At 38.8% G+C, this 23,111-nt stretch overlaps 1 protein-coding gene across 1 annotated transcript; it reads right to left on the reverse strand.

The window, feature by feature from the left end:
* Positions 1 to 611: 611 nt before the first annotated feature.
* On the reverse strand, positions 612 to 17,501 carry ky (kyphoscoliosis peptidase). Its single transcript, XM_056470844.1, is given in 8 exon segments — positions 612 to 2,260; positions 2,263 to 2,334; positions 5,317 to 5,507; positions 11,643 to 11,834; positions 11,910 to 12,027; positions 14,687 to 14,801; positions 15,150 to 15,712; positions 17,393 to 17,501. Coding segments are annotated over 8 exon segments (2,592 nt in total). The 5' UTR covers positions 17,490 to 17,501; the 3' UTR covers positions 612 to 1,016.
* Positions 17,502 to 23,111: the final 5,610 nt, after the last annotated feature.

The following is a 23,111-nucleotide window of genomic DNA, read 5'->3' on the forward strand; positions in this document are numbered from 1 at the left end:
GCCCAGCTTAAACACTAATCTCAGGGGCCTGCAACAACAGATGCTATTTATAACTTTGTATGTGTATCTGTAATATGTAATTGAGTACTGTTTTGTCTGTCAAATCGAAGCCTACCCCACACATCCTTTTCCTGGCCTTCACTTTGGGTCCCTGCCCAACCCACCTTACAAAATTCTCATATTGGACCCTCCGTGACTACTGTAATGCACCCAGTGCTCGGCTTCAACATGGGTCAGAAACAATATGCTCACCCTCTTGCAGATACAATACCCACATTTCTTTCAACTGACATCAGGCTCCCTTCATCTCTCCCTGGAGACAGTACCCACCCTTTGTACACATAGCAGCCATTGTTTCTCACTGGCCAGTGGGACGAGTTCAAGGTTTCATTTCTGATGCACTGCTTGTTATGAGTGCATCATGTAAAATCTACTAAGATCTGTTTGTTTCCAATGGCTTCTCGTAGTGGGGTTAAGAGATTTTGACACTCGGTGCATGATCCAGGCTGTCTGCATGTGGAATATTAGATTTGTATCAAAGAGATGCATCACTTCATCTAACAGAGATTTTAAGTCTTTACATATATTTGTACTAAAAATTGATCGCTAATGTCGCGTTCGCTCACATACACACACATACAGTGACAAAAATGTCATTAAGAAACAGCTTATTTAAAATGTTTAAGTGGACATGATCACAACTTTGACCTTGAGATGTATCTTGCATAATCTTTCAGCCTGTCCCTACCCAATATTTTGGCCTTTGTTCACACTGCAACCCAAAGTGTCCAATTCCAGTGCTGCTAAAATATGATTCAGAATTGATTTTATAAGCTTGCTTACATGGCCTTTTAAATGTAGTCCATACAATATTCTAAATTACCGGGAAAAACATTACTAGCTATAAGAAGACTAGTTGTATTAGCCTAATCTTCACACTTTAAAAACTTCACACTATCATCCAAAAAATGTGTGACATTGAACTGCAGTGTGACCATAGCTCATTTTTCCTCTATTCACAATTCATTCTCCAGGTTAAGGACATCAAAGGTCATGAGAACCTGCATGTCATTGCTTTCTTTAGCGACAGATGCGAGTTTGAGAACTGTGGCATTTCCGGTGACTACCTCACCTTCCCAAACTCTGCTCTTATTCATCTTCAGATCCGTTCGTTTTTCTCCCACAACACACACTCTTTGTGCACCTGGTACCCGTACGCGAAAACTGACTGAACATTGTGGGGCCAGCACACCTGTGCGGGGCTCCAGTAGCACGCACCCTCTTCCCCATCCTGAATACACACAGGGAAATGGATCTCCATGTTTTTCACACACACTCCTGATTATAAAGTCACACAGTGGCTTATAGTCTTGCTGAGGTGGTTTGCGTCCATAAAGACCAAGGCGGTAAACTCCGGCTTTGGGCGCACAGACGCTCACGGTTATCTTTGTGTCATTAAATGTTAGGAGTACATATCGGGACAGAGGAAAGTCAGCCTGCTTGTGAAGCTCAGCACAGAGGACCGCATGTATTTGCAGTTCTGGTGAGGTGGAGTGGAAGGTGATGTTGCACCGGCCTTGGGGTGCATTCACTATTGCCCCTGTGTGGCTGAAATGGGACAAGCCTGCTTCTTGAGTACGAATCCCAGAACCACACCACAGGCTGAGATCTGGAGGATACAGTGCATTTGGATTCAATCTTTGACAGTGCAGCAAGAAGTTCCCGGCATTTTGAAAAGTCCCACCTCCACTGTCATAATCCTGCACGAACATGGACAGCCGGTAAAATCCTTTGTACGGGCACATGACGTTGCACACCAGCTGCTCTTTTGCAATTTGCATTGCAAGGCAGCGCTTGGATGCAGCAGCGTTAAGCTCATTGTGCGCGAGCTCACACACCATCATCAGAGGTCGTGATGTGTTTAGGATCACCTTGCACTCTCCATCATCAGCAACCTCCACAGCCTGTTCTCCTGCGACACTGCAAGCCTTGACACCTAGTGCCAACGCCCCCGCAGCTAAGCCCCAGTTCAAGTAGGGGTTATCAGGCAGGGGCTGCCTCTTCTGGACACTTGGGCACTCCAGTTCGAGAGAACAAACCCACCGCAGAGCACCAGGTTCACCCTCTCGTCGGGCAAACAGCTTGACCTCGTAGGTTCCGGGCTCTGAGGGCAGTAATCGCAGCTTCATTCCTTGATGATTTACTGACAGGAGACCACAGGAGCTGTCAACCTCCTCCTGCTTTAGAGCTCCTGTCTGGGATCCTGCTGCCTCATCTCATACGAAAAGGTCAACAGTCTAGAGGAGCTCACTGACACAATTGCTTCCCCATCCTCTGTGGAAAACAAATTTGGACACATTTACAAACTGTTGCAGTGATATTGTGCATGTGTTCATAGTGGAAAATGTTGGAAGTGACGAAGTAAGGAAGTGATTATTATGAGTGAAATTATGAGGGTGGACGTAGTAATAACAACTGTAGAGGTGTTAACAAGAATTATGGATCCATTACATGTCTGGTGTAAGCATCCCAGTATCAGATGTCAGAGATGTGTTTGGTAAAGTCCTGTTAACAAATGCTGTTAACAGTTTTCCCATATAAATTATGTATCCAAAATCCCCCATTTTTACTACATTACTTGACTAATATTAAGGAATCAAAGAGTAAATTAAAGTCGCTAAGTGAATAATGATAGTCCTTCTCATTTAAGTGAGATTACTAGCTGTTTTATAGTAAGATATAAATTATTTTGACAACGTGATTGTTATTAATTATTCTCCAGCTGCTGAGTGTATGCAGTATATCTGTTGTACACACATTATTGTGGTGCATTATGAGATTGAACGTGTGTTCACTTTGGACCACTACAAATTAGTGTCATCACAAACTATGAACACTTGCCTAAAAGTCTGAAGACCTTGATGCTTTTTCAATTGTGTGTAATTAGGGTTGAAGCTAAAACTCCAGTGGCCATCCTGGAACCAGTTTGGGGCTTTTGCACATGATACATGAAGAAATAATCCTAAAGATGCTGTACTATTGAAATAAATGAAATATGCCAATCACTTTGACAGCCTTTATCTCTGTGCACAGTAAAATAAAAAGCCACAGGCCACTGTCAAAATTCTTTGTTCTGCAAATCAGAACGCTTTTGATGCACATTCTGTCTTACAAGCATTTTACAAGTTCACAATTGGAAGCACATGCATGGCTATGCAGAGAGTTGGACTTGGCAGAGTGCAAAATGTTAGCTGTTTCTCATTCATAAACTGTGGATTACGCCATCAAATACCCTTACTAGAAGAAGACAGAAAATGTAGTAATGATTTTATCACTGGAGAAAGCTTCAATTAATTAAAAAAGTCAAACTTGACAATATGATTTGTCACAAAAAGAGGTGTAATCTAATTTGGTGGTTATGGGTGGCTATGGTCAAAACAAGCTTACATATGAAACTGCGTTTTGTTAGTCTGCACCCCAAAGTCATATGACTTTAACATAACCTAAATCTACACTAAAAACTTTTTATAACTCTTGATTGATTATTATTGCTATTGGAATGACATGCTCCAAAACAGGGTAAGTCTGCTTTCGAAGGGGGTAGAAACATTCACCATGTTGAGGCCACCTGGATTTTGAACCAAAGTGTTTAAAACTGTTCATTTCTAAGGGCACCTTGGAATGAAGGATTTTGGAGAATACATGTGCATCATCACATTTCACGTCCATAATTCTATGCTTTAGTGTGTGTGTGTGTGTGTGTGTGTGTGTTTTAGGAGATGACGCAAGGTGCAAGAAAACTGTGAAGTTGATGGTGTAGAGTAGCGGTCTTGGCGGGCCAGTGTCTTTCAAAATTTAGCTCCAACTTGCCTCGACACATCTGCCTGGAAGCTTCAAATATTCCTACTGTAGTAAGACACTGATAAGCTTGTTCGGGTGTGTTTGATTAGAGGTGGAGCTAAAATTGGCTGGATAGAGTATGGTTACCCCTGCTCTACACCATCACATTTGCAGTTCTTTTTAGAGTAAACCCTTACAAGGGATTAGGGTGCAGGCAGCTGTGACCTAAAGTATAGAGTTGAACTTGTGATCCAAAGGTTTCAGGTTCAAGTCTCAGCACCGGCAGGGATTGTGGGTGGGGCAAGTGACTAACCAGCACTCTCTTCCACCCTCAGTTCCATCCCTTGAGCAAGGCACCAAACCCCAAACTGCTTCCTGGGTGTGAGTTGCTTAGGATAACATGGTTAATGCGACTTGGGCACACCAACAGTACATATTTATCTCCATTATCTGAGCCATTTATTTCAGGTTTTGGAGTATCTTCTAATGTTCTGATGAGTTGATTGATGTGTGTTTGGTTAGAGAAAGGTTGAGAAAGTGTACTGTTGGTGTGCCTTCAGGAACGGGGTTGGGAAACACTGGACTTGGGTTATTTACAAAGTGCATTTTTGTACTTCAATATTTGTCATTTGTGTGTGTGTTTGTAACTCTGTTGTGATAGACAGGTGTACTGAAAAGAATGCTAAAGGCTGCAGTCTCTAGTGGTAATTGGTAGTACACCTCTTGAAGCCAAAGAGTGAGGATTTCTTTGTACATCTCCTGCTAGCTGCTCCCTATCACACTTATCCACCTAAACCTCACTGCCATCTGGCTCACAGCACTAATATAACTTCTTCAATTCTTCTTGCCCTAGCTTAACCGGGATTCAAACCAGCATTTCTGGCAATACAGGCGGCTGCGCTGATGAGTATGCTAAACACCACGCTAGTATTCCTCTTGAGTGAGGAGTGAGGTTTACACTCACACACACAAACACACTCACAGTTCCTACCAGCTGGCTTAACATATTAGACAAATGTGTCTCACTTAGACTCTCGCTGCTTAATTTTCACATTTTGTCATCCCAAGACCCAGGAGTGACACCACATTTAGCCTTAGTGTGTATGGAGCCATTTAGTGCTCAGAAGTTACCAGCTGAGCCTTTGTCAAGCTGTTTTCTTGCCTCCATAAGTGTTTACACTTTCTTAATGCTTTTGCCTGCATTTTCTGCAATGCATGCTAAAGATATTCTTCAAGAAGTTTCAGTTACAATCATTTTTTTCTTATGCGACAGCCTAATCTCTGCAGCAAACGTTTTAATCTGTTTTCTCAGAGCTTCTTGACACAAGCTGAACCAGCATCCGCCGCCTATGATCTCAGTACGGTGTGACAGACATTGTGTTTGCTTCACTAATCTCCCTTTTGAGTTTGTGCAATATTTTGTTTTGCATGAACATATTAATGTTAATAGTGTATGTTTTGTGTGCATATGTACACCTGTGATTGTCTTATACTGCTTGGGTTGTATGAGGGTCAATCCCAACTGATAAAATGCAGAGGTCTTCAAGGGTCTCATTTCAAACTCTTGTATGGATATGGGTGTGGTAAGTAGTTGCCAGGTTTGGTCATCAGGGAAATGAGAGTTTATGAATTCACTGGGTTCACTCAGGAAATAAAAGTCATCATACCTAAAAAAAGAAAACAGACATCATTAGACTGGAATTGTATTGATTTATCCTTTCAATTTAGTGCAGCATGAATCTTCAGTATTGTTTTGTCAGATTTCCACATAGAGAAAGACGCTGCCTACTTTATTTAGTGCTCTTTTCAATGCAACTATCCATAATTAGCCAATAACAAGGCAGCAGCTCAATGGATCTAGACGTATACACATTGGTTGTATCCAAAATCACCTCTTATACTGAGAAGGGTATAAACAGAGGTCGGAGACAGCTCCAAGTGGGTGGGCCTTCAAGCTCCATGTGGGCTGTACAAACCTTTCCAATATTGTGCTTTATGAATGTCTACACCTACCCCAACCCTAAACCCAACCTCACAGTAACCTGATGTGTTTTGTAGAGTGGCGATTGGGCAGCTTAAATGCTGGTGGCGCTGCCTTGAAAAGAGCGGAGGGGTGCTGCTTGAGACCCAAAGAAAAAAATAGTCTTTTTTTTTTGTTGTTGTTGTTTTGTGATTTTCTGCATCCTTTGGGTTAAAAAAATTCTACAATTTAGTTTTTACATTTTTCTTATATTTTTAATTTTACAGCATGTCCAACAGTGGACCACAAGACCATTTTAGTTCGAAACGACAGCCAAACTCCGACAACAAAACTGTACAGGATATGGCTGTAAAGGGATATTACTCCAACATTAATGTTACAAAAACAAAACAAAAGCCATTTTTCCTTTTGTAATCAAATTCCTGGAACAGTTTAGTCTGAAAGAGAGCCGAACTCAAAAAAAAAAAAAAAAACTAAAACAAAAAAAAGAAGTTACGTTAATCTAAAACAAACTCAACATAAATATGATTTAAAACTGATTGTCATTCTGAACTGTTTCAGTTGTTTAATGGTGATACTCCTGGAAGCATTTTCTCTTTTTGGTAATGCAAAGAAACATTGGCAACACTTTATAATAACTACACACTATGAATAATTTATTAAGCATTAGCTAAGAGCAAATAAGCATTAACTCTACATTAATAAACGTTAGTAAGCAGTTTATAACTGCAGTTACAAATGCTGTATTCTTGACTTATAACCACATTTATAATGTGCCTAATGATTGTGTTTTCATACTTTGTTAATGATTCATTTTTCATAACTAAATTAATTATCGCATTATTTACAAATTAGTTCATTAACATAGTTGGTGGTTTTTAAAGATCATTCACAATGCGTAAGTAAATGATTAATAAACTAATCAAATTAACATTTAGGCATGAGACAGATTCCTGTGACGCTCCAGGGACAGACGAGTCTTCGCTGAGGTCCAGCTTCCAGCCTCCGGCGCCTTAACTGCAGCTCTGCACAAGACGTTTTGCCAGAGGGGAAATGGTCGTGCCCAACTGAGCCTGGTTTCTCTCGAGGTTTTTTAATTCTTCACTTTTGCCAATTGGTGAAGTTTTTTCCTCACCACTGTCGCCACTGGCTTGCATGGTTCAGGATCTGTAGAGCTGTGCATTGATGGATTTGCTCTTCAGTGTTTGGACTCTCAGTAGTGATTATTAAACCACACTGAACTGAGCTAAACTGAACTGAATTTAAACTCTGAAAACTGAACTGACACAGATTCAATTTACTATGATCTTTCATGTTAAGCTGCTTTGACACAATCTACATTGTAAAGCGCTATACAAATAAAGGAGAATTGAATTGAATTTATAATTCTTTTTATTATTTAGGCATTTACTAATAGTTACTTTGTATGCTCTCTCCTCATCTGACAGCTCTAAGTAAGAGTCTCCCTCAACTAGAGAATCCTCTCTGCTTCAGTTCTGCCTCCTACAACATGCAGTCATTAATTACATTAAGATGGTCCTGGTGTCTACTATGGTTGACATTTAAAATATGATATTTTGAAACACAAACAATTTAACAGCTTTGAAAGCTAAATGTATTGTTCCTGACACTTTAATAAACAAATATATGTGTAATAATAATAGTAAAAATAAACATTTAAAAAGCAAAGTTTTACATACCTCTCTCCTTCCCATAAAATGTGCTAGTTTGTATGCCGGTCATTTTACATGCAGTGTACGAAGTGGTTCCTAGCATGCCAGCCAATCAAATGACATATCACTAAGCCCATGATGTCCTCTGCACAGTACAACAGGACTTGACTGAGTAGCTCAAATTTTTTCAAAAAAAAAAAAAAAAAAATTAATGAAAACACAATGTCCACGATCAATGGGTGGGGTCTCAGGAGGATACCGCCCTAACAAAGTGTTCCTCTAATACATCTGTGTCTCCCACAGACAAGGATACTACTCCAGACAGTAAAGTGCCGCCCACAATTGAGGCAACTCTCTTCTCAAATGGTGTTTGTGCAGCATCCCCTGTTCCCCCGCCTGTTCGGTCCACACTTTGATGGTGCGCCGCTGTTCTCTTAATCTCCACCTTTACATCGGACCATTTCTTTTTTAATTTGTTGACAGTGCGATGTTCAGACCCCACTGCGTTAACTGCTGCTTTTTCGTTTGGTTTTGCCAAAATGGAGTCATTACCATATTCATAAGGGGGAAGAGGCAGGAAGGAGTACGCTCAGTTTCACGTTAATTTGGATGTACAAAGAGAATATGCGTGGTATTCAGCATGCGCAGTGTTTCATACATCTGAATTTTTTACTGCGTATGTAATGTTTTAGTATAAATTCAATGCAAGTCTTTGTGCATGAGGCCCCTAATGAGTTTTATTAACGCCCAACCCTAAACCAAACCTCACAGTAAGCTTATGTGTTTTATTAACGTCTAAACCTACCCCAACCCTAAACCCAACCTCACAGTAACCTGTTGTGTTTTATTAACTTCCACACCTACCCCAACCCTAAACACCACCTCACAGTAATTTGATGTGAATCATTACCGTCTATACCTACCCCAACCCTAAACCCAACCTCACAGTAACCTGTTGTGTTTTATTAACGTCCCCACACCTACCCCAACCCTAAACCCAACATCACAGTAACCTGTTGTGTTTTATTAGTCTACACCTACCCCAACCCTAAACCCAACCTCACAGTAACCTGTTGTGTTTTATTAACGTCTACACCTATCCCAACCTCACAGTAACCTGTTGTTTTATAACCGTCTACACCTACCCCAACCCTAAACGCCACCTCACAGTAACCTGATGTGTTTTATTAATGTCTACACCTACCACAACCCTAAACCCAACCTCACAGTAACCTAATGTGTTTTAATAATGTCTACACCTATCCCAACCTCACAGTAACCTGTTGTTTTATTAACGGCCACACCTACCCCAACCCTAAACCCAACCTCACTAACCGGTTGTGTTTTATTAACATCCACACCTACCCCAACCCTAAACCCAACCTCACAGTAACCTGTTGTTTTATTAACGGCCACACCTACCCCAACCCTAAACCCAACCTTACTAACCGGTTGTGTTTATTAACATCCACACCTACCCCAACCCTAAACCCAACCTCACAGTAACCTGATGTGTTTTAATAATGTCTACACCTATCCCAACCTAACAGTAACCTGATGTTTTATTACAGTCTACACCTACCCCAACCCTAAACCCAACCTCACAGTAACCTGATGTGTTTTAATAATGTCTACACCTATCCCAACCTCACAGTAACCTGTTGTTTTATTACCGTCTACACCTACCCCAACCCTAAACCCAACCTCACAGTAACCTGATGTGTTTTAATAATGTCTACACCTATCCCAACCTCACAGTAACCTGTTGTTTTATTACCGTCTACACCTACCCCAACCCTAAACCCAACCTCACAGTAACCTGTTGTGTGTTGTAATATCTGCTTCACCTACCCCAACCCTAAAACCAACCTCACAGTAACATGATGTTGTTTATTAATATCTGCTCCACCTACACCACCTAAACCCAACCTCACTGTAACACGATGTGTTTTATAATTGTCTGCTCCACCTGCAAAAATGAATCTTGAGGCTTGGAATTTTCATTAAAAAAAATTATGTGGTCATTTAAAATAATGTGCATATTTTCTTTTAAAATTTGATATTCTGGATTAAATATAAAATATTGAGAGGATTTTGCTAATAAAATCAAGAGATAAATTTTACTTTTTTTTAAGCAAACAAGTGCAATTATTAGGCTTAATTTGAGAAACCAATTAAGCTAATAAAATTGAGGAAAGATGGCTTTAAGTTTATTTTAAGAAAATTAGTACAATTGTGTGGTTTTGATCGAGATGTTTGCATTTGAATCTTAACAACGGCAGTGATCAGATGACATTTTGAAGGAGCAGATCGACAGCGAGCATGTTAAGAGGTAAGCATTAACAGTTTATCATTTCTATTGTCTTAAATAAGCTCTTTCAGGAAAGACACATGCTGTTCAAGCCTGTTCAGGAGCCTAGTTTGATCAGGCAACATTTAAGTGGGGTGGACAAACAACAGTGATCTTGTTAGTTAGCCTAAGCTAGTATGTTAGCTGTATAGGTATTCAATGGGGTTTATGCACAGCTAGTGTTTTTCCATTTCATAAAGTTCCTTTCACAGCATTGATGATGTGATGTAATTAACTGTGTTTTTATATTATACTGTATATAAATACTAATATTTGTTTGCTTGTTTTTTCAGATAATGAAGAAAATGTTCACAGTATTTTCCCACAAAAGAGGAGCGGTTTATGGGTGCCATACAGCAGGTATTTTTTACAATGTTATTTGTGTAGTATTATTAAGCAATATTATTACTTTTTACACTTTTGTTGCATCAGACCTCACATTAAATCAGGGACAAGATGAGAGATGTCGTCCTTTGTTGCTGGTGTATTTGTATGAAAAAAAGGAAGAGCTCATCCAGGAGTGCAATGTAAGTGTCTTAAACCGTTTCTAATACTTATAGTTTTTAGAAAACTGCGTTTTATATGTTTGCATTATTACAAAATACAAAAAATAACACAAACACTACATTGTTAAACGCTATTCCTTGTATAAATATGGTTTGTTTTTCATAAACTTATTTGTTTTTACACTAGTATACATTTTGAAAACACCCTGTCCATTATTAGTCAAAATACTTGTGTACTTGTGTTATATAGAGAATTGCCTACTGCCAGAGGGATGACCAACCATGAGGACTTCTGCATTGTCTTGGAGGATGAGCGAGTCATGGCTGGCTTGGAAAATCTAGAATTGCTGAACTGGATTTATACAAGTTTTCCTCAAATTAAAATCACCCAAAAACAAACTTATATTAAGTTTCTGACACAAATTCACTGTTACAAACTTTTGGGGAATTTTCACTGTATTGACTGATTGTGTTGCTAATATTTTGAGATACAGCTTTATATACTGGTTTTATATGTTGTGCAATTCTATCAGATTGTGTCTAAAATGTGACTATTCCTACAAAAGAAAGTTGACAGAACATTATTTCCATGACATGGATAAAGAACTTTTTTTCAAAGCTTAACATTGCTGTAAATTTTAAATAGATTTGTTTAACAAATTGTATGTACCATTTTGTTATCAGTGGAACAAGTAATAAAATGATATTTGGCAAAAATGCATTGTGTATGTATTTCATTATAAATGATATATTTTACATTTTATAAATGAGTAATTTCCATTAATAAATTTGAGTAAAAGGTGGTTAATTTGCTTAATTTATAAAAGCATATTCCACTAATAATATTAAAATCCTCATCTAACACTCAAAAAATTTAGTAAAAATTGGTTTTTGATAAAAAACTTCAAACTACCTAAAAATAATACGTGCATTTCAGAATGTAAATTATGGTTTTGGAGACAACTAGAAATCTTAAATTCTCCCTTAAATAGTGCACTATATAGGGGTATAGAGGGCGATTCAGTCCTATCAAGATGTACCTAATAAAGTGACCAGTGATTTTGTCTGTTTATTCAAAACAGTCAATTCCAAGATGAATCACAACATAACAAACTTAAAAAAAAAAAGATATTTACTTATTGAGTTATATAATTATTGATTTAAAAATATATTTTTTCATAAGCACTACTAGCTATAACTGCATGTAAAAACAACACGATTTGTCAAGTCGTAACGTATGTGGTATGTCTGTACTGTATGAAATGCATAACTGACACTCCGAGGAGCCTGACCTCTTCACAAATGTTTTGCTTTTCATATCCACAGTGCCAGCACCCCAGCAAGCATCAAGCAGCCACCACTGCCCGCCCATGAAGACAGCATTCCACTCATGATCAGAACACTCCTCAGCTAAACTGTGCCTGGCCTGGTATCCAATGCCTTTGCTGTACCCGCTTACTTCCACGCACTCAATGCCCACCTCCCTAGAGAAAAAGGGAAAGTTCAGAGCCACATTCTTCTGGCATGATGTGTGTATCTAAATACCGCTGGTCATTTACCTGCACATTTCCACACAGAGACTGGAGTAACCGCTACATACACCTTTTCCATTCCTGATGACTTCATCCAATGAACAAATCTTCTGAGAAAGACCAAGGTATCCCTCTATATCGTACTCTACACATGGAAACACATGAACAACAACAAAAAAAAATTTCACAGGAAATACATTTAAAGAGTCATGGATTTTCTTGATCTTTTGACAAAATTTTCAGAAGTCTTAATTGAAATAATTTACCAATATGGTTTGCTATACACTGTATTTCAACTTTAGACATTAGACATTGATCTGAATATGAAAACCTTGCAGCTACAGTACATGTTAAATAACTGATTGAAGTATTAGTAGAGTATTAGCAGTTAGGGTTAGAGGCAGTAGAATAAGCTGATATGTTAGAGTCAGTAGAATGTCTCTTATTAAAATAAAGCGTTAGCAGATTTACCTTTATTCTATAGAATGAAATTAACCTTTATTCTATAGAATGAAAATCTGGATACACATTGGTATAAAAAGTTTTTGTCCTTTACTGATTTCTTATTTCCTGTCACACTTTAATGTTTCAGATCATCAGACAAATTTCAATATTAGTCAGGTATAACACAAGTAAACACATCACACAATTTTGTTTTGAGGGTTATTACTATTAAGGTAAAAAAAAATACAAAACTACATAGCCCTGTGTTAAAAAAAATGTTTGGCCCTAAATCTAATAACTGGTTGTGCCACCCTTAGCAGCAACAAACTGCTATCAAGCATTTTCAATAACTTGCAATGAGACTGCTACAGCGCTGTGTATTTTTGTCCCACTCATCTCTGACGAGTAGTAATTCAGCCACATTGGTCTTTTTAAGATCATGCCATAGCACCTAAATTGGATTCAGGACAGGACTTTGACTAGGCCACTCCAAAGTTTTCATTTTGTTTTTCTTCAGCCTTTAAGAAGGGGATTTTCCAGTGTGCTTTAGATCATTGTCCAGCTGGAGAACCCAAGTTCACTTCAGCTTGAGATCACTAACAGATCTGATATTCTTCTTCAGGATTATTTGGTACACAGCAGAATTTATCGTTCCATTTTATTCAAGGTCCTGAAGCAGCAAAACAACTCCAGAGCGTGCACTACCACCATCAACACATTTTACTGTTGGAATGATGTTCTTATTCTGAAATATGGTTTTACCTTTTACACCACACATAAAAGGACACAAACCTTCAAAAAAGTCAACTTTTTGTCTTGTCAGGCCACAGAGTATTTTCCCAAAAGTCTTGGGGATCATCAAGATGTTTACTGGCAAATCTGAGATGAGCCTTTATGTTCTTTTTTTCTCAGCAGTAGTTTTCATCTTGGAACTCAAACTATTTTTGCCCAGTCTCTTTCTTATGGAGTCATGAACACTGAACTGGGGTAATTTTGGTCGGCTGGCCACTCCTGGGAGGGTTCTCCACTGTTCCATGTTTTTGCCAATTGTAGATAATAGTTCTCACTGTGGATTGCTGCAGTCCTAAAGCTTTATAACTTTTTCCAGACTGGTAGATCTCCATTAACTTCTTTCTCATTTGTTTTAGAATTTCTTTGGATCTCTGCATGATATTTAGCTTTTGAGGATCTTTTTGTAGGATCTTTTTTGACAGTAATCAGGCCTTGAGATTCAGGGAGACTAATAAGGTGCAGTTATATGAAGCAGGCAGCTATGTATGGTCACAGAGTGTTTACAGCAGTGTTTACACCTCAAAGAGGCACAAAGGGTATTTTTAAATGTATTTTTTAAATATGTTTAACATGTATATTGTAAAATTATCTGCGTATGTTTGTGATGAGGCAACAAACATATGTAGACTACTTATTTTAAGTGTTTAATGCACTGTATGCAGTGTCATCATTTAGTTCATAATGTGATTTTTCAGGGATAAAAGGACAACAAAAAACTTTCATATCGACAGAGGTTGATATTAATTTCTGCCTTTTTCATATATGGTAAAGTTTCAAAATACAACTCTAAATACTCTAAATTTGCCTGAGTATGACATCATCGTGTAACAAATAATCACATTCAAAGATCAAGATTTTATGCTTACAGGTTCACACATGTAGAAGGTGAATAATACGAGAGATATGCAAACTTTTGACCAACAGAATTATAGAGTTGCCTCAGAGTATGCAAGATATTTTGCAGTGCCAATTTTTGGAAAATCACGATCTTTGCATTGCTTTCTTTATGGTCCTATCATCATGTCAATAACAGATGTGTTGCTGCAAAAACAAAAAGTTTGCTATTCTTTAAACTGTTAAAGACACAGCCATGCTGTCATCACATCCACAGTAGGCACTATGTAACATTAAGCAAAATTTTGTAAATTTTTTTTTTTTTGCAAAGTTCCAGATTTCATCAGTAAGACGTTTGTTCACATCAGCTCGTTTGTTCATTTTTTTTCAGCAGAGTCATTTTAAGTCAATTTAATATTGAATATTAAAAGATGGCATATTCGCATAAAAATGTAATAAATAAATTGCATTTCTTGACTCCTTTTAAGGAGTATGTATACTCAAATAGAATACATTGAAAATAAATGGTGTAGAAAATAATTTTCTACTAGTAATTTTCTATAGTAGCTCAAAAATAGCTACTATATTTAAGAATTACAAAGTAAGGGCTAGTAACACTGGATTAAAAGTGAGATTTCTTATAAAAACAAGAATATGAGTTTTAAGTTTCTTTTTAAATGAAGATAGAATAAAAAGTTATAGTGCATCATGATTTTTTTTGCATGTGGAATTACCAATATTATGGCACAGCCAGATCCATATGGCCCTGAGTTTTTCCACTTCATTTCTTGCCGCTTCAGTGACTGCACGAGCAATCTTCTGTGCATCAAATTCTTCCATCTCCCTCAACTGAAAAACAAATATTCATTACTAAAGCTCTGTTCACACCAAGGACTATAACTATAACTACAACTACAACTACAAAGATACTATAAACACACTTTAATGATAATAATAATGACACTAATAAATTATATTGTTGGATTAAATTAATTCAGCTGATGAAAGATAAAAATATCAAGAGACTTTAATTATTGGATGACAAACTGTAGTGTTTCTCTAAATAAATAACAAAATAAAAAGTGTTATCATCTTCTGGTTTAAATGCTAATATTATCATTAGTCCTCTATCATGGTGTAAACCCAGACTTAAAACTATTGAAAATCAGAATCAAAGACTTGTGTGTTGTCTGTTACCTCTCTTCCTTTCTGGATGGAGAATGCATCTACTTTGTTGAAAACATCAGTGCTTGTGAAGAGCACTTTTCTGGGTTTCCTCTGAGAGGTGGAGACTGCAGGTAGATAAGGTCTCCCACTCTGCGTGCCAGGGCTGGCAACTGAGGGGGGTTTCACAATCTCCTCTTGGCTCTTTTTCACAGTGCACCTCTTTCTTACGCTCACTGATTTTGCTGCACTCTCAGCGGACAGTTGCCGCTTTGTGCTCGGTCGCTGTTCCTCGCATAACTTCCCATCATAGTTCTCCAACAGAGCCTTATGTGAAGCCGCGTTTTCTTGTATCGGTTCATTTTTTAAGGGCTTCGGGTCATGCCGCTCCACTGACTGTGAACTTCCTTGGTCGCTCTGAATAGTCAGACAGACTTTGACGTCCATGTCAGTTTTTTGGCTGCCAGATACATTTTGAAGTTTTGATTTCAGCACACCGTTTTCAATTTTCAAATCGAAATTTTGTTTCTTCATGTCATTGTTCGAGCATGCTTCTTCTGATTGCTGGCTGTTTTCAGTTTGTTGAGCAGTTTCAACTTCATCAGTGCAGATGAAAGAAAAAGAAAACAATTTATGACATTAAATGGAAAGTTGATACAAAAATCTATATTTTATCTTATTTTATCCACCCTCGGCCCATTTAAAGTTTTTTTTGTTTTATCAGGAGAAGGATTTTTTTTTAGATGTAAACCCAGCAGGCACACACCATAAGACATTAATATTAGGTTAGATTTAGGTCATGACGTCCGGTGACCAAAATTTTATGTCTAGCCAGTGTCTAAGGACAACATTATTTTGATGTCCAATAATGATGTTAAATTACGTTGATATTTGTTTGATTTTAGGTTGTGTTGGAAAGTGACCATAATCCAACGTCTAAATGTCATATCTGTAACATCAACACAACGTCAAGGTATAACATAATTAGACGTTGGTATTTGGTTAATTTCAGGTTGGACATTGGACATTGACGTCTGCCTGACGGGTTCTGACGTCAACCCAATTTTCATTTCCAAACAAAATCCAAAGTCCCCACGACGTTGGGGTACAACATCAATATGACATCATGTTGACGTCCTGTGCCTGCAGGTGGTTCTTGGTGATTTATAAAATGCAAGCCAAAGGCTACTAGTACTTTAAGAGTCCAAAAGACATATACTGGTAAAACTAATTTATTACTTGTTGCAACTGATCATAAATTGAAACGAACAAATTAATTTTATAAATAATGTTTAATTTCTTGGAGTTTTGTGTTATAAGATTGCAATGTATCAATGTATAATTTTGGGAGAAATGTTACTAAAAACCTAATATATGAAAAATGAATAAATTTACAAGGCAAATCTAATTAGATCCACTTATTTGGCAAACAAAGCAAGTCTCTTATACAGTATAACATATCTACTGAAAGACAGAAAATATTACTTTACAAACTAGTGTAAATAAATCAAATGATAATTTTTTCATATGAGTCAATAATAAAACTGAAATTAGTTTAAAAACTGAATAAATACATTTTTTGATAAATAGAATAAATGATTGGCTGAAAATCTGCAGAAATCGGCACACGCTGATTCCTTGTGGGCCTAGCTACTGTATAAGGGAAGTTTTGACTAATTTTGAGAGGAGTAAATGATATGATTGATCGCGCCTGGTCTCTCATCTGTAATCAGCAATAATCCAATCAGATTGATCCAAGCCTACAATAAATAGACCGATTTTACTCTACTGCCTTATTTTCATTTTGGAAGAACCCCCCTTCCACCCCATCTCCTCCTTTTCCACCTTTTACCAGAGGGAGATTTCGAGACCTACCTGATCCTCTGACCCCCTTACCTGCCAATTGACCAGGCGGGAGTCCTGGGCTCAATTAACTCCATGCTCAGGGTTCTCCCCTGGGACAGCATGCCAAACCTGCTAATAGTGTCAAGCATATCTAAACATTTTAAACTTTTGAAGTACAAGTTTTGATTTGTCTGTAAATGGTTATTTTGCTCTCAAATCAAAGTTACATTTCATAAACACCAAGGACCATAGTTTAGTTATCTACATTTTTCATGGCTGCATGAAAATGTATTGAAATTAGCAGCATATTTTAATTTTGTGGGTGAGCTATCTCTTTAAATCCAGAAAGTAACATCTAGTTGTGTAGTACATACTTAAAACTATCTTTAATAATCGCAGAATGCAGTTAGAGGGAATATCGAATATCCTACCTTTTGGAGTTGTGAAACTCATCCCTTCTGTAACTTTTAGAGGTGTTTTTGGTGGTCGTTTTACCCAAGTTTTGTTTTCCATTGCAGGGGTCTGCATATATCTATTTTTCTCCCTGTGTCCACCCCTATGAAAGGATAGCGTACTAAAAATACACTTGGACTTATCATGACAACCAATGAGCTCAAAGATACAAGAGAGGGGGGGAAAGAAGGGCATTTGATGTTGGCACAGAGGGTGAAGAAGGTCGCGCTTGGTAACTGATAAATTTTTTGGCAAATAAACATTCGTAAACATCACAATCTTGACCTTGTTAAGGGTATTAAAGTCTTTGCATGGATGTTTAGTCTGCTTTGGATAAAAATCAAGGAGGGGGGGGACACACACCCACATTCATAACAACAATAATTCATAACTCCTTCAGTGCCGGTCCTGGATTCGTTAACCCTGTCCACCAAATCGCTGTCCTTCTTATAAATAATATTGCTGATATTGAAATTGTAGCTGACTTTAGTGGATACTGTCGCTATGTGCAAGAAAACAAAGCAGTTTTTATTTCCATACATAGAAACCCTTCCTCCAAAACATCCTCATTGGCTTGGGCTCCATGTCAGACAGTCTGTCGGGGGCCCTCAAGGGTCTTCTTACATACCCCCTCTAGCCGGCTGAATTACCCCTGACCAATTACCCATTGGCAGAATGCCAGAATAGCAATGACTACAGTTGTGTGTTTATTTGCAAAGTTCGACCCTACTTTTGTGTATGAAACTGCATACATTTTTGGATCACATTAAAACGAAGGACTTTTCTATGTACATGCGACCTTGCAGATAATATGAGGACATGAGGTGATAGCAACATAGTTTTTCTGCTCAAGATGTTCTCCTGAGTTTATATACAGATAGGTTTAAAATGTCTTCCCCCTTAAAGCTTTAAAGTTTGAAGCTTTGAAAAGGTCTTAAATCGTAAGTCGTAAGCTCATAAAGTTATGGCAATAAATGTTCCATTTACTGAAAATCTAACCAAATCAAATGTTTCACAGGAAAAAAGACTTCCATTAAATTTTGTCTTCCGAGAAAATGTATCTTTATTGAAGAAACTTTTCACTGGAAAATGAGACAAACAACTGAAAAAACATTCTCTGCTCCCAATAAATTTGCATTTAGACAACATGAATTTTTTTTCTTTCAAATTGTTAATTACATTTTCTTCACTTGGTCTTAAAACATTTTTAATTTCAGTTTATAAATCCTGAAATGTTCCTGTAAAAAAAAAAAAAAAAAAAAAAAAAACAATTACAGGCTAGTAAATTATCTTCTTTTAAATAAATGTGAAAATAAAATGTCAAAGTATAGGTGAAATGTCTGCTACCGTATATATGTATATGACTTTTCATGGGCTCTCTCAGAAAGGCAAAGGATCACAGGATTTTTCAAACATGTAGATTTATTTATAAACACTCACTTGGACGGACATCGGAAACACATTAGGCTCAGGAACGACATGGGATGAAGACAGTGCACAACGTGGATAACCGGACAAGGGACTAAACTAAACTAAGGGGTATAAATACACAAGGACATGATGACACTGATGATACACAGAGGAGGAACACAGGTGGAACTAATGAACATTACAAAACAGCGGGAAACTGAACAAAGGAGCACATGGGGAAGGTCAGATGATGAAAACATAGGGGCCTGACATTAGCCCTACCCCCCCCCCCCCCCCCCTTTCTCTTTGAAGGCATGACCTCGCGCCTTTAACAGAAGAGACAAGGAAACAAGATGGAAAGGAAGGGGCCAGGGAGGAGTCACAGGAGGGTGGAGCCATTAAGACGCTGGGCAGGAGGCGTAGGACCCAGGACACAGCCAGGAGGACAGCAAAAGGTGGAGTCGACGAAGGGAGCAGCCATGAAGGAGGATTGGTCGCCGACTCCAGGTGGCTGACCATGGGAGACGCCGCAGCTGGAGGTGGAGCCTAAGGAGGAGACAGAGAGTCGTAGGGCGAAGGTGACATCGAGGTCCTGGAGGGCCGAGGTGGAGTGGATGACTCACCCGACGATGACACGGTTCGATGACACAGTTCCGGAAGCCTGCAGTGGAGCCAGAATGACAGAGGACCAAGGCGTATCTGGAAGGAAGGAGCTCAATGTAGTTGACAAGAAGGAGGGACGAGGAAAATATGTCTCAATGAAATCCCGTTATCACAAGAAAATACATTTTATAACAATTGAGTGACCAAAAGAAATCACGGGCGAACCGCTCACCTGCCCTGCACGCACTGCTTGACATGAATTCATGAATGAATCTTAACGATAACTGTGCTGTGTTCTCATGCCTGGTGTCTGATATTGCACAGATGCTTTTGACATACCTTATTATTTGCATACGTCTTTTTAATAGCAATACCGGTCTTTTCATGAGCTGCAATATTAGTTTAATCTTAGTCAGTGCAAGCCCTTTTGCGATGGTGTACGTGGTGTTAAATTTTACATATAACTTTAACATTATCTGGCGATTTAATAAAGGATTAAACAGAAACTCTCGTGCTTAAAATGTGTAGATGTGGTAAACAGTTACCTGAAAATTCCATCCCACAGACTTTACAGTGAATGCTTTAGTTATTATCATAGCGGACTTGAAGCCAATGAAAGTCTTTTATCCACTCTTCGAAAAATGTAGATGGTGGATTAACATTCACAACATGATCAGTAATCAGATGTGCCATTATTTGTAGCTTTAGGTGTTTCTAAGACAAAATCTGTCAGTGTTGTTTTCATTCTCATCTTCAGCGCTTTACATTTTCGCAGTTGTAGCTCCTGTCATCTGAAGACAGGAGGTGTTGACTGAGTGATTGACAGCGGATTTTAACCAATCATTCGTGTTCAGTATTTAAAGCAGTGGGCCAATAAGAAGAGCACGAAGGCGGGGCAAGCGTTGAAGCCTTTGTTTACTGCGGCAAGTTGTCATGACAAGTTTTAAACTGTTCCTAAAGGCTGCGTTTCAAGTACAAAGATGCATTCTGCTTGAATATGTCCTAAATATTTTATGAATCAGTAATATATTTTTAAAATATCTGAAAATATTAGCTTTCACTTGTAATACTGAAAAATATTTATTATAATCACTGAAAATTACACAATTTTTAAATCACTCTCGCGACCCCTTGAAATTATTCTGCGACCCCCGCAGGGGTCGCGACCCCCAGTTTGAGAACCACTGATCTGGGGGACTGGGTGACTGTAGCAGCGCTGCAGTTGGCTGTGTGGCTGTTGTTCAAGGTAGCAGCAGAGGTGAAGATGGTGGGTTGGGTTGGCTTGCTGCTTGTGATCCTGTAGTTTTTGTCTTCGAGGATCAACGGGGCTGGAAGGCTGTCTGGGAACAACGGGAGGGGCTCACCCTCTGCGGTGGGTAGGTGGACGGGACTCTCGCTCGGTCCCTCGATGTCCACCAGAACTCCCAACTTCGGCTAGTTGACAGCTAACGCACCTGGTCAGATGGGCTGTTGAGCTCCTCCTGCTCGGTAATGTTCCGCTTTGTCGCTCGTAATGGCGATGGTTCACACACCACTGTTGGCTCTCCATCTGTTTTGGGCCCTGGCGCACACTCCCTGCAGATGGGTGTTGGGCTGGTCACTGGGTGTGGAGTGGCACTGACGAGATCTTCCTCCGCACAGGCGGTGAACGATGATCTGTTCCTCGCCAGTGCCCACTCCACATAAGCGGCAAGATTGCCTCGACAACCATCTTTGCAAGCGGTGTTCAGGTTGGAATTGTAGAACCCGCAGAGCATGTCGTCCAGCCAGCTGGAGTACTTTACTAGAAACAAAAATTGGTCTGTATGGTCCTCGAGGCTGCTTTCCCCCTACTGCAGTATAAGGATGAGGTATTTGGGGGTGTAGATGGAGTCCATGGGATACACGAGGGGAGGGAAAAGAAAACACTGGGGCAAAAAAAGACTATAAAAATAAAATGGGGGGGAAAACACGCCAAACTTTTTCAATTTTGGGTCCGGTATAATGTCACGCCTGGGCTCTCTCAGAAAGGCAAATGGATAGCAGGATTTATCAAACATGTAGATTTATTTATAAACTCTCACTTGGAAGGACATCGGAAACACAGGAGACTCAGGAAAGAAAAGGGGTGAAGACAATGCACAACGTAGAATAACGGACAAGGGACTAAACCAAACTAAGGGGTATAAATACACAAGGACATGATGACACTGATGATACACAGAGGAGGAACACAAGTGGAACTAATAAACATTTCAAAATGGCGGAAAACAGAACAAAATTGCACATGAGGAAGGTCACATGATGAAAACACAGGGGCCTGACAAATAGAGCCGCCATTTTAGTACAGGGTAGTGCTCCTTTGAAATGAATGCGGGACCAAAGTGCAGGGGAGGACTGTGACCATTCAGAGCCAGGGATATACACATGTATGTATATATCTATGATCGGGAGTTTTCCCGGTAGTCAGTATGCAATTTTTTTTTTTTAAATTATGAAAATTATAATTTTACATCACTTTTCTACATCGAAGCTGCAAAGAGCATGTGTTTGTGTGCATGGAAATGTATTATCCTCCCTCCCTGTTAAATTTGATCTAATCCATGTCCTGAAACACATCCACTCTCCTGCTTTCACTCCTCATTCTAACAGAAGGAGCGATTCATTTGTGAACGAATTCCTGTTATGAATGACTCGTTCACATAGTCGACAGTAATACAAGTTTCTAGCACAGCAGCATCTTGTTGTCATATTTCATTTACATTGTTTGCTTATTTTATTCAACAAAACTAGCATAAGCGTAGAATTTACTGCAATGTGGTGCTACTTTGCCTTATGGTAAATGCAGTAAGTGACTTTATTATCATCAATAATGTTACTTGTTTAGCACAAAAGTTAGTAACAATGTAAAAAATTAAATATTACCAATGAAATGTGATGCCTTTGTGCTTTGTTTTCTTTGTTTGCTACACCTGTAAACAGCGCAAAAGTCCAGCATATTCAGATTGACACACTGTCTTGACTATAGTGCGGTTGCACTTTTAAAATGTCCGCTACGCCCCTGAGACCAATGGTTTCGACTGAATCCCACTGCGAATGTCTCTCTTATCTGCTACACCTGATTCAACTCATCAGCTCATTAGCAGAGGCTCCACGAACTGAACTGGTTGCATCAGATAAGAGAAACAAATGTCCAGTTTTGTGACAGTCAAGCATCAGTACTGACAGCAGACTGTATAGAGTCCAAGCACTAAAAGCAAACTCAAATTTAAGAATAATGCATCCTATCTTTATTATCACACAATCAATACAGAAAACATTTGCCCCAAAAGCATGAGAGTCGGGTACTTTGCGTGCTCCCTAGAGAGGAAGCTTTCAAACTAGTTTTAACTTATGCTAGTTGTCAATTACATGTCAGGTTTAGATGTTGGGAAATATTACAAAACATACTTCCCCCACTTAAATTTAGCGCATAATGAGATGAATGGTCCCATCCTTGCCGCCGTGGTTTCCTGCAGTGTGATTGGTTCAAATTCCTGAGCATTGTTCGCTTGCTTCACTCCGTGCGCGCAGCTCGTACTGTCATGTACACCTGCGGAACGGTCGCGCGCACCGCTGATACCTGTCTGCGTTTCACAGTCCGGAGAAAAGACGACTAACTTGGCCAGCTAGTTTTGGTATAAAAGTAAACTTACTCTCAGAGAA

The sequence above is a fragment of the Danio aesculapii genome, chromosome 13 (assembly GCF_903798145.1).
Source record: "Danio aesculapii chromosome 13, fDanAes4.1, whole genome shotgun sequence".
NCBI lineage: Eukaryota > Metazoa > Chordata > Actinopteri > Cypriniformes > Danionidae > Danio > Danio aesculapii.